Here is a 12,703-nt window from a genome sequence, read left to right as displayed (position 1 = left end):
AAATGCAAATAAGGTGCTTATTTGCCATCAAATTTGCACACTCTTATTTTGAAAGGGCTTCTTTTGAAATGACACATTAAAAAAAGGGAAGGATTCTTTCGAAGATGGGGTTTACTTTCGAAAAAGAAGCGTCTACCCTGGTTTTCTTCTTTCGAAAAAAGCCCTTTCAAAGTAAGAATATGCAAATGGTGCCAAATATGCACCTCATTTGCATTTTTGATCTCTCATTTGCATACCTCTTTTGAAAGAAGAATGCAAGTGTAGATGCACCCTAATTGTGGCGGGTGGGGTGGGGAACCCTTTTTTTTGCACTATAGGCCCTGTCTAAATAAAGGAAATAGGTCATGTTTTGAAAGTGTCTTTGAGTCACCGCCTTTATTTCTCATGTAAGCAGGCTCTAAATCAGGATGCAGGGTCCCGCCCTTCCAACCACTGCTTCCTGTAGCAGATGCTGAACAGCCAGCTTGCGAGGGCCCCATGAACAGCAAAACCCTCCAACGTGCCCTGCCTCCAGAGCTGAAAAAGGGAACCTTACAGATGATACAATGGCATGTAAGGACTCTCAGTGGAAGTGAAAAAAAAAAATCAGTCAAATGACATTCCCTGCTATCTTATTCTCCAGTATCACATATCTAAAATGACACAAAAGCAAACAAACTGTTTACCTGTATCACGGACACCTTTCAAAGAATGAAGAATAAAAACATGTAAAATGTAGTACGTTTGTCACCACTAACACTGACACACTAGATTGTAAAACAAAAGTGAAATTGGCCAATGAGTTTTGCTGGCCCATTCTAGTGTTAACTCAATGCTGCTGTAGTCTCAGAGGTAGCCCAGTCAGTCCCTATCTTCACAAAACAAAACAAAACAAGCAGTCCTATAGCACCTAAAGACTAACAACATTATTTATTAGGTGATGAGCCTTCATAGGAAAGATCCACTTCAGAGCTGAAGAGGAAAAAAAACCCCAAAAAGTTGAGGAATCAGCTAAATGTGTGGGAGAAAGGAAAAGGAGAAAAAAAATACTCTGCAAAGTGTAATTTAAGTTAAATAGGATGTCTGCCATCACTGCAAACATCAAAGGTGGGAAAATTCTCCTTGTAATAATGCATAAGCTGAGATCTTTGTTGAGGCCATGGTGAGAGGTATCAAACTTGAAAATGAATTCCAATTCAGATGTCTCCCTTTGTAATCTGGTGTTAAAATCTCTTTGACACAAACCACTAAACCATTAATAGTGTGTTCTGCCAAGTGCAAGTGCTCACTTACCTGTTCATGCATATTCCGCTGCCTAATGTCTGATTTGGGTCCATTCATTCTTTGGCAAAAGGATTGTTCAGTTTGTCCCATATACACGGCTGAAGGGCATTGCTGGCCTGTATCATAAGGCTGCAGTGTTTGGGTTCCCCATATATCAGGGGAATGTAGTTTTGTTTTGTTTTTTTTTTTAAAACATAAAATGTTAAGTATTTTAATCAAATTAAGTACAAGCGCCAGGAAAACAATTATATAAGTATTAAGTATGTGGGGGTTTAAAGTTAGCAGACAGCTTTAAGGAAAGCAGTAATGAAACAGCCCAGAGTCCCCGGGGTGGGGAGGGAAATCACTCTCACCAAAGAGCTAGAGTGTGTTTGGTTGCACACCTGACCATCAGCTTGTATGATGGTCAGAGCTCAGCACGGAGGGGAGAGACTCACTCCCCTAGAACAAAGAGTTCTGTGCCAACTTGTGCCAGGAAAAGTTCACCTCCCCTACACACGCTTCATCCTGGCTGAGGGCTCCCTCTGCTGTGTACACATGCACATCCTTCCAGTTGCCAAGACTGGAGACATGATTTAGGGACCCCTGCACAATACCTAGGCAGTAGTTCTACCAGAGCAGCTGACAGGGATGCTCCATGTTGCTAGCAGCTGGCACTTGCCCTACGCAGATTGTACAAACAAGCAGAGGTGGGTGTACAAGGGCTACATTACAACCATCACATTCACACCTTTCCTATCGTTTTCATGTTCAGATTGTCTCACCCGGGAGTGAAGCAGGCACTTTGTTGTTCCTTCAGACCAACACAAGTCTTTGACTCTTACATTTTATTACAGGGTATTTCCTGGTAGAATTTATTCTGAGGATTATAAAAATAATAATAGTCCAGCAGCACTGTGTGTTTTGAAGGGGGAAAAAAAAAGTGAACAAATACCCTGCTGTCTTCTTCTAGACTGGATAAGATTTAGCCCATCGCACATCAGGTAAAAAAAACACTTAAATGATGAGTAAAATCAAGAGAATCCCCCTTGCAACCTGTTTTTCCATCTTCTCCATTTCCCAGATATTCTCTAGGTTCTTTGCATCCATGTCCATGTCACAGCAAGGCCGAGAAAGAGGACCGAGCACATCATAGATGTTGACCTAGTGACAGCAGCCAGGTTACTGACTGATTTCCTCCCCCGAGACCATACACGGTGGCTGTGGTTCTGCAGCTTCAGGGCTGCTCAAATCACAGTTCGCCGGCTCCACAGCTAGAAGTCTGAGTTGCTAGCCTTCTCCACAGTGCAGCAACTGCTTCCTATGGAGCTCAGAGCGAGGCACAGCTGTAGGCCAATAGGATTTCCCAGACTCAATAACACACCCTCGGCTAAGGACGAGCTGTATTTTTTTTCCAAAGCCTGATGCCCCTTCTGGAAGCTGAGAAATGGTTTTAAAAAAAAAACAAAACACCACACCAAAGCAGCAGTGTGCAGGCCTTGGGGTTACTCTTTTACAAAAACAAAGAGGCATTTTGTGACATTTGGGAAGTGCCCAGTCCAAAGGAATGATGCCCCTGCACACTTCTACTTGGGGCTTCCCCAGAGCGTCACAGGACGTAGTGCGCACCCTTGCTTACGCCCGGGAGATCCCACCCGAGGGATCAGAGATTAGTCCTCTACCTCCTGCTTTATGCTGCTTATCAGAACGGGAAGCTCTTGGGCTTCAAACTCCATGGCTGATGGGTCAACTGTTTCCTCCTTCACTCGTACAGCAATAACTATTGAGACACAAGAAAAGGAATACATCAGTCCACGCCAGAAAGCATCACAAACAGCAGCAACAGCACCTTGGGGCCCACTCTGTTCATCCAGTCAGTCACAAAGGCTTTGGGAGTCCCAGTTCAATTTCCCAGCAAGCAGGTGCCCACACCACATATAAACACCAGCCCAGATGATGCCTCTTACCGGCAGCCTCGTCAGAGACCAGTGAGGGAGTACGCCACACTGACCTCCCATCTCACCCTCCCAAGGTCAGGGAAGCCTATGCTGTGAGTGGTGTGCCTCTTCTGGGACTGAACAAAGCAAGTCAGCCTCTAGGGAGAGCTGTGTCATCCTGGAGGCCTTTCTCTGGGGAGAGAGACTCTCTCTCTCATGCAGCCAGAAGGCATCACCTGCTGCAACCCATTGATGAGACCCCAGCTGTGAGGCCCGGGTCACATACAGCTGCTCACAGCATTATGCAGCAGCAGTTGCTTAGAGGCAACGCTGTGTACGCTGGAGCTGAACTAGCCCTGTGCTCTCATTGCCAAGTAGTTGTGTGACCCCCGCCCATTCTTCTCACTTAAGTCTGTGCTGCGCTATCCCTAGCCCAGGACCCCAGGGCAGTGCTGCAAATAGCTAATTTTGCGCCTGAGGCAAGAATATAAAATTGTGCCCCCTCACGTTTATATAGTCATAGTAGTTATTTCATAGAAAGAGGGAAAAATAAATAATAAATGATAACAAAACCACAATGTTTATTTATTATAGTTGTGGGGGGGGAAGACTCAGGCCTGCCCAGGACTTGGATATACCAATTGTATAAAAACAAAAAAGCAGTCCAGTAGCACTTAAGACTAACAGAATAATTTATTAGGTGATGAGCTTTCGTGGGACAGACCCACTTCAGATCATAGCCATACCGGAACAGACTCAATATTTAAGGCACAGAGAACCAAAAATAGTAATCACGGTTGACAAATCAGAAAATTATTATCAAGGTCAGCAAATCAAAGAGCAAAGGGGCAGAAAGGGGATGAGGGGAGTCAAGAATTGAAGCCCTTCTTTCACTGCCTCTGTCTAAAGGAATTCTTCCAACACACCTATGAACAACAGTCTGACTCTCTCGACCCCCGCTACCAACACCAAAAGAACAACTCTGTGTGGACTCCCCCTGACGGTGGTAGTGAAAGTCTGGATTTCTATGTACAATGCTTCTGCAACCGTGCTCAGACTGACATTATATGCAAACAATACCAAATGAGAATCTCAACTATGCTGAAACGCTGTGCTGTCCAGAGTCTCAAAAATAACCCAGACATTGTAATCAAACCAGCTGAAAAAGTGGGTGCTGTTGTCATCATGAATAAGTCAGACTATGAACAGGAGGCAGTGAGACAATTCTCCAAACACCAAACTTTACAGACCTCTCTCTGTTGATCCCACTTCGGAACTCCAAAAGAAATTACGACTACTTAAGGAACTCCCTGCTGCTACTCGGGACCTTATTCATTCAGACACACCATCTGAGTCCCAACCTGGATTATTCTATTTACTTCCCAAAATCCACAAACCTGGAAACCCTGGACCCCCTATCATTTCGGGTACTGGTACCCTTACCGTCCAACTATCCAGTTACGTGGACTCTCTCCTCAAACCCTACGCCACCTACACTCCCAGCTACCTCCGAGATACCGCTGACTTCCTGAGGAAATTACAAAACACCGGAAAAGTTCCTGACAACACCATCCTTGCCATCATGGATGTAGAGGCTCTGTACGCTAATATTCCACATGAAGACAGATTGGCTGTGTATTCCTGATCGCTTGTAATCTGGTGTCTGACCTCTTTAACTTTGTTCTCACACAATTATTTCTGATTTGGGGACAATTTATACCTCCAGATTAGTGGAACTGCTATGGGCACCCACATGGCTCCAAAATATGCTAATATATTTATGGCTGGTCTGGAACAACGATTCCTCAACTCTCGTCCCCTATTACCCCTCCTCTGCTTACGATACATCGATGACATCTTTATGATTTGGACCCATGGGATAGAGACTCTATAAGAATTCCACAGAGACTTTAATAATCTGCACCCCACCATCAACTTATGCCTCGACTACTCCATGCTAGAGATACATTTCCTGGACACTACAGTACAAATCAAGGATGGCTTGATCGGTACCACAATCTACTGGAAACCCACTAATTGCTATACTTACCTACATGCTTGTAGCTTCCATCCTGCACACACAACTCAATCCATTGTTTACAATCAAGCCCATAGATATAATCGCATTTGCTCTGATCCTACTGACAGAGACCAAGAACTACAAGATCTTGACCAAATATTCACAAATCTGAATTACCCACCAGAAGAAATAAAAAACAAAAAAAAACAAAAAAAAAAAAACCACACACACACACACACTCACTCTGACAGGACCAGACGAATACCCAGAGACCAGCGACTCCAAGATACGCCCAGAAAAGCCAAGAGAACAGAACACCATTGTTCATTACCTACAGCCCCCAACTCAAACCACTGCAACGCATTATTAAAGACCTACAACCTATCCTTAACCAGGATGCCACACTCCAGAAGGCCCAAGGTGACAGGCCTGTTCTCTCCTCCAGACAACCTCCCAAACTTATGAGGATTCTCACCCGCAACCACAGTTTATACCGCAGGAACTCCAGTACTGGAACTTTTCCTTGCAACAAAGCCCGTTGCCAGCTTTGTCCATGTATCTATTCTGGAGATACCATCACTGGACCTAACCAGGTTAGTCACAGAATCACGGGCACATTCTCAAGTTCCTCAACTAACATCATATATGCCATCATGTGCCAACAATGCCCAGAGGCTTTGTATACCGGACAGACTTCAAACTCTCTTAGACAAAGAATGAATGGGCACAAAACAGACAAACACTCCTAATCCACAAACCGGCCAGCCAGCACTTTAATGGAGTGGGCCATTCTGTTAATGACCTGAAGGTTTGCGTCTTACTGAAGAGGAATTTTCACACTACTTTGGAAAGAGAGGCTGCTGAACTCTTTTATATTTAAGTTCGACACATTAACACGTAGTTTGAACTGGGATGGGAATTTTTTAGGTCATTACAAGGGCTCTTTTGCATACTTGGCTTAATCTAATTCTTGACTCCCCACCACCCCCTTCTTCCCCCCTACTCTCTGATTTGCTCAACTTGATAATACTTCTCTCATTTGTCAACCTTGATTACTGTTTTTGGTTTTCTGTGCCTTAAATATTGAGTCTGTTCTGGTATGGCTACGATCTGAAGAAGTGGGTCTGTCCCACGAAAGCTCATCACTTAATAAATTATTCTGTTAGTCTTTAAAGCGCTACATGACTGCTTTTTTGTTTTGATAGTACATAAACTAGCACGGCTCTCTCTCTGTTACAATTGTATAAAATCTGTCTGGAAGTTAAAGAGGAGGTGCAAAACATGCCAAGCCAGATGCAGTTGAGGCAAGTACCTTGCCTGACCAGGAGAAATGGGCAGGGCAGGAGGTACATTAAGTACCAAGTGAGCTGGCTGGCACAGATTACAGTTGCAGAGAAAGTGCTTTATGCAGGTGGGGAGGCAGCACGTTGGACACACTGCCTATCAGAATGACCCTGCCATGGGTAGTTACTGGGACAGATCATTTGTTTGAGGGATTCGGGCAAGGAAGGGATTGAGCTCTGGTCCCAGGTGGCCCCCTGGGGAGGAGTGTAAGAGTGTTACCTGTGTGCTGGCTCTAGCAAGGGGGGCATTACCTACCCCAGAGCCTAGAGCAGGGGTCTGCACCCAAATAGCGAGAAGAGACATTTTTTCAAATTCACTTATGAAATCAATCCTTCAGAGAGCCGCAGCGCATGGGAACATGAGACAGTCCTAAATGGACAATGTCAGACTGTAGTTTTGTCAATATCTCCCTTTTAGGGGAGGATGTGCCAGTAACTCAGCCATCCAGATGTTACCACATCCTCCCCTCACTCCCACAGAAAACCCTACCAAGGAGATAATACATCTCTCATAGAACTGGAAGGGACCTTGAAAGGTCATCAAATCCAGTCCTGGGGACTCAGAGCAGGACCTACCACTGTCCCTGACACACTTTGTTTAAACCAAAGCTCCCCAGACCCTTGAAAGGCCCCTCAAGGATTGAATTCACACCCAGGGTTTACACGGGAGAAAGGCAGAGAGCAGGTCTGACAATGTTGGGCTCTCTCTCTTTGTAGCTCTTTGCAAACCACTTGCACTACCCAGGGAACAAGTATTGGGCCCGGGGGTGTAAACATTGGGTGGTATCTCTGTCACTCGTACATCAGCACACCAGTGGTGCTCGGCGTGGTCTCTGTGTAACCGCCAGCCAGAGCAGCCGTGTGTACCTGTGACTAGGCCTTACATGTGAGACACAGCAAGTAAACAGCTACTTGAACCCCACTGTGCTGGTGTGGTTCCTTCACAGGCAGGAGTCCCAAATGAGCTGTCGTACAGATAAAGAAATAGGCAGGGAGGTAAAGTGAGTCACGGGAAGAGGCGACAGCCACACCCAGCAGGAAGCAGCTCAGGTGCCTGCTTCCCCCTCACACCTGCTGCACAGACTGGCACCCAGGCAGCTGGACTGCGGCCGGGAGGGCTGGCTGAGCAGCCAGGGCAACAACTAGTGGCAATAAAGAGGAGGGAGTGGCAGGGGGCAGACTGAGCCCAGCCTGTTCCTTCCCTCTATGTCTACCCCAGCCCCCACAAGCCAGCTTCTCCCCACAGCCCCCCTCACCCTGCAGCCCCCGACACTCAAGTCCCACTCACCCAGCAACCCCCCAGCACCTAAACAAGCCCAGCTCCTCCCCCAAGCCCCAATCATGTGGCAGCCCCAGACACCCCTACAAACACGGCTAGCGAGTTCCCCGGCTGGGAGGAGGCAGGGATGGCTGCTGCAGGCGCCCACAGCAGCTGCAGCTGGGGCAGGGTTGCTTCAGGGGGTGCAGACAGCTGGCTGGGCAGCTCCATCCAAGCTGCACTTGGCTCTTTAAGAGCCACTTGCAGCTCCTTATTCTGCTGCAGGGACAAACCCCCCCTCCTCCCCCTGCTCAAACTCCTCCCACACCAACAGGCGGCTGCAACTCCATTGGTGGTAGCTGCTGCTGCAGGGACACCAGCAGCATAACGAGCTGCAAATGGCTCCTAAAGAGCCACATGCAGCTAGGCCAGAGCTGCCCAGCCAGCTAACTGCACCCCCTGAAGTTTGGTGCCAGAGGCGAGTGCCTCCGTCACCTCACCCTTGTTATGGCCCTGCCCCAGGGCATGTCTGCTAGGAAGGGGAGCAAGTCACAGGATTGCTAATGGCCTCCAGCATGTAGGGGTGGGCTGCAGGCTGGAGTGACTCTCTCTTCTTACTCTCATCAGGTGCTGGCACCAGGAAGGCCTTGCTTGCTGCTTTTGCTTCTCGTGTTGCTTTGAGGCCAGCTGGTTTCTTGGTTGTCTGCTTGAGGGACCGGGTTTTGGATGACATCTTTTTCCCTTAATGAAGAAGAATGGGAAAAAAAAAAAGTGTTGGGGAAATCTGTTCTTTCACTAAAGACAGACAGTCATCAACTGGGGAAAGGGGCTTTCCTGGGCGGGACCAAGCACATTAGGCCAACAACGTGTGTTCTGCTTGGCTGAAAGGCAGTGATATTCCCTCCCGCTCTCCGTAACTCAGACTCACTTCCCAGTTGCTGGTGGCATCTTGCTCAGAGGCAGTGGGGAGCCTCTGAAGGTTTAACTCCCCACACAACACACTCCAAAGAGAGGCAGAGAAGAGGGATATAGAAGAACCCACGTTTCCAAATCATCAAAAATATCCAGCTGCAAGTTCTGAAACACTAAGGCTCTCAGTCAGCAAAGCACTTAAACACCTGAGCAGGCCCCCTGAGTTCAGTTAAGTGCTTGCTTAACACTCAGGATCTAGACCCTGAAAAACTGACAGGGTCTGTATAATTTTGATAGTTAGAGTGCGATGGGCTTTGAGATCATAAATTCTGTGGGGCAGGAAATATTTGGTGCTATCAAACACACAAATGACCTGTAACATAGTCTCAGCCCATTAGCCTCTTAATTATCAGCGAAACCATCCTCAACCCCTACGACTACCTGTGAGAAGCTCACATCAGGGACTGATTCCAACGAGCCAGGCCAGGGTAGCCACACATTGCCACAGAATATGTCAGTCACCTGGACACGTTCTCAGAGGCAGGCAATCATAGTCTAGGTTGCAGCCAACAGCCATAGCCTACAGTCCTCCGCACACGCAGGTCCCAGGTGTCTCCTCAGCAAGAGCAGCACAAGCAGATGCTAACCAGAATAAGGAAGCTATAAACACACACACTGGGACAGGCGTACCCCAAATCTCTCCTGCTGGCGAGAGGGTTCTTTTAACTGTTTTCAGCCAATGGGGGAAAGGGAAGTGCTGTGGAGGTGGGACTAATCCAACCGTCACTCACTTTTCTTTCCATAGGGTTTCTTCTTCTTCTTCGGCATCTCTTTGACCTTTACTGGTGTTGTTGGCTCTGTCATCAAGACATGAGGGAAATGAAAGCCGGGCTCCATCACCAGCACTTACCTGGGATGCTACATTACAAGGCAGATACAAGACTCACGCTCACCAGCCCACCCTCTCTCCCAGAGCCGGACCGCCAAGTAAGCGGCGAGAAGAGCTGGCTATAGTGGTGCTGGCAGGTGTGTGGCTGTGAGGGTCAGGGTGAAAAGCCCCTGAGCATAGCAGGCTGTGCAGAACTAGCACAGTGGTACCCCAGCGAAGACGGATGGAGTAGGCAGGAGGCTAGTACTTTCAGGTGAAGGGAAGGCATCTGGAGTGTACTGGTGGCAGCAGCCCCCCCAGGCTGAAGAGAGCAGTGACACTCATGGGAGGTTCAGACTTACCTCAGCGGCTGAGGGCCTCAGGAAACTGCAGGGCCTGGGAAAGAGAAAGGCGGGCAGGGGCAGAGCTGTACCTGCTGGCAGGTCTGGTGGGCTAAGGCTGTACTCGGAGGAACGAGGGAGAGAGCACAGATAGAGGGATGCACTGAAGTGCTCCTTGGATGCTCCATTTTAGCAGGAACAATGCCCCATTGGTTGATGGGATGGGAAAAAAAGAGAGACTAAAATCCACCTCAACCTGCCAGTCCCCTTCTCTGCCAGCCACAGATCGGGTTTCTCCAGTCAGCTGGTAAGCCAGGCTGAGTGAGGGGCGCAAGGGTCCGTGTGGGACTCGAGAGGGCTTTGCTGTCCCACAAGTTGCAGGAGAACATGAGGTGCAAAGCAGGAGGTCAGAGACCCACCATCAAACCCAGTGTTGCCACGATCGGGACACAAGAACTGGGGTTCACCCACCTGGCGCCACTGGTGGCTGCAGCTGGTAGCCCGTTAGCTCACACCAGCCTACAGCATAGATATCTGGCGACTCACAGTCCACCCATTGGTCATACTCGCTGTCCCAGCCATCAAAGTGGATGCTGAGGAGGCGGTGGACCACACGCTTCACTGTGGCCACGCAGATGAGTCGGGGCTCCATCAAGTCCACTGCTTCCAGTTTCATGCCGGCCTTGAAGCCGTGGTTTGGGCAGTCCTGGGAAGACGGAAAACCCAACCCAGTCACGGCCAACCCAATCCCAACCCCTAATGCCAACACACCAGTTCTGCTGTCGCTCAGCAAAAGGAGACAGAGCACCGTGACGCTCCTTTGGTCTCTCCGCAACAAAGTCCATTTCATGATGTGTCTGGGGGACCTCAGCTGCCCCCATATAAACAGGCCCGGTGCCCACTAGCCCAGCTGCTCCGCAGCAAAGCTCAGCCTGACCACAGAGAAGTCAGACGCTAAACCACAGGGTGCAACTCTGCAGCGTTCAGAGGAGGACTGAGCCCAGTAAACCAGCACTCTCACAGGGACTGAGGCAGGGAGACAGGTGTGGCACCATCATGCCATTTTGCTGGTGAGGAACAACTTCTGCCTATCACCCCAGAGACAGCTGCTTTTCAGTGCAGAGAGCAGTGTTCCCCATAAGCAGGGCGCTTAGGTGGCCACCCAGGAGAGAGTCAGGTTCTGCCCAGCAGAGCACCTGCAGAGGGCAGTATATGTTTGTGCTGGTGGTGCACATTCGCACATGCCTTGGTGCACGTAACAAAACGTATTCCACCCATGGGTGGAAAAAATTAAAGGGACCACTGGCAGAGAGTGACTTCAGTGCGCAAGAAGAACTTGGATATCCCTGCGGGCGCTAAAAGAACAAGTCGCCATAAGCAAAAGACCATTCCATTATGATGTTCAGAGCACTACCTGTCATCACCAGCCACTAAGGGCCTTACTCACAAGGCCTATAGGAAAGAACTCAGGGCACATCCACTGATGGGAAGAATGCCCGCCCAAGCATCCCCCACAAGTTTTAGCCGCTATCACAGAACAGCCCAGCTCAGAAAACCCTATGGTGCATTTGCCCCTCCATGAACGCTGGCTCCACACTGGTGTATCTGCCTTGCCCCTGGCCAGCCAATACTCACCATGTTGAAGAGCCTCACTGGCACAGCTTTGGATTTGGTCTTTTCCAGGTAACTTGTCCAGTTGAAAGTCCTTGCATCATACCCTGCAACAGTAAAAGGGTCACAGGGTATAAGAGTGGGGAGAAAGAGCGCACAGTGGAAGAGCAGCAGCAGACAGGGCCGCAGAGATATCCCAGTAGCACTTCCAGGACACAGCCCCAAGGAAGATAAGAGGAACTGCATTGCTCTGAAATGCACTCCCTTGCTGAGCCCAGACCAGGAGCAGCAGCAAGCTTTGACACGTGGACAACAGGGGCTATGCGGAAATTAAACAGCCCCTATCAGCTGCCACACGGAGGAGGAAAAAAAAAAAAACTTTAAATGCATTAAGAAGCATGATCTCTCTCCTACACCCAGGGGAGAAAGTGCAGGCAGGAAGAAACCCTCCTATCCTGCATTAGACCACCCACGAGGTTCAGAATCTGATGGCAAGGCAAATTCAGAGCAGACTTCACTTTTATTTCAGCTTCAGGGCCATCAAATACCAAAACCATCCCTTGGAACTCTGTGGGAAATAAGGCCAGTCTGAACGGGTTGGCTGGTGCAGCCTCATCAACGCTGACTCCTCAAGGAAAGCAGCCACACAATTTTATTCCATCTGAGCCACAGTTAAGCCCTCACACACCCCTGGAAGACATGTAGCCCAGCGACTTTAGCGCTCAGGGTGGGGGTGGGAGGTTTCGGAGCCTCACCTTTCGGAGGGGTCAGGTCAATGTTGTTCTTCTGGCAGAAGTTGACAGGGAAGATGGCGTGTGAGGAGGCATGGTAACAGAACCAATCAGAGCCATCTGCAGACATTGCCCCATCAATGCCAATCATGAGATAACCATCCAGAAGGACCTGGCAACACAGGGGGAGGGCGAGAGAAGAGCAGCTTAGCATGCTCCAAAGCCTTGTATCCTGAGAGACCCTCCAGAGCTCTATAGTTCATCTATCAGAGGATCATGTCCTCACTAGTGAAATGCAGCCGTCTCTGGGGTGGAGCACGGCAGATGCTGAACAACGCACAGCAACACACTCAACTGTCATATCACAGACAAGGGAGCGACAGCCTCTCCAGCTGAAACTGCAGCAGGTGTTTTAGCTAACAGTGACCCAAAATGAAATT

The 12,703-nt window shown here is 48.8% G+C and overlaps 1 protein-coding gene across 5 annotated transcripts in view; it reads right to left on the bottom strand.

Annotated features, from left to right (window-relative positions):
• Positions 1-12,703, bottom strand: part of L3MBTL2 (L3MBTL histone methyl-lysine binding protein 2) — a 36,955-nt gene that overhangs the window by 7,065 nt on the left and 17,187 nt on the right. For 3 of the 5 annotated variants that reach the window (XM_075009838.1, XM_075009820.1, XM_075009811.1), the window contains exons 12-18: positions 12,288-12,435; positions 11,557-11,639; positions 10,393-10,627; positions 9,504-9,569; positions 8,419-8,541; positions 7,427-7,507; positions 2,925-3,022 (exon numbers count right to left, since the gene is read on the bottom strand). In XM_075009838.1, the coding sequence (XP_074865939.1) occupies positions 2,925-3,022; positions 7,427-7,507; positions 8,419-8,541; positions 9,504-9,569; positions 10,393-10,627; positions 11,557-11,639; positions 12,288-12,435 (834 nt within the window). Of the gene's footprint in view, positions 1-2,924; positions 3,023-7,426; positions 7,508-8,418; positions 8,542-9,402; positions 9,570-10,392; positions 10,628-11,556; positions 11,640-12,287; positions 12,436-12,703 lie in introns of those variants that run through there. The other 2 variants (XM_075009829.1, XR_012647629.1) reach the window with 2 other exon arrangements.

The sequence above is a fragment of the Carettochelys insculpta genome, chromosome 1 (genome assembly GCF_033958435.1).
Source record: "Carettochelys insculpta isolate YL-2023 chromosome 1, ASM3395843v1, whole genome shotgun sequence".
Lineage (NCBI taxonomy): Eukaryota > Metazoa > Chordata > Testudines > Carettochelyidae > Carettochelys > Carettochelys insculpta.
Note: the sequence above shows the minus strand (reverse complement) of the source record. Positions and strands in the feature narration are given on the sequence as shown.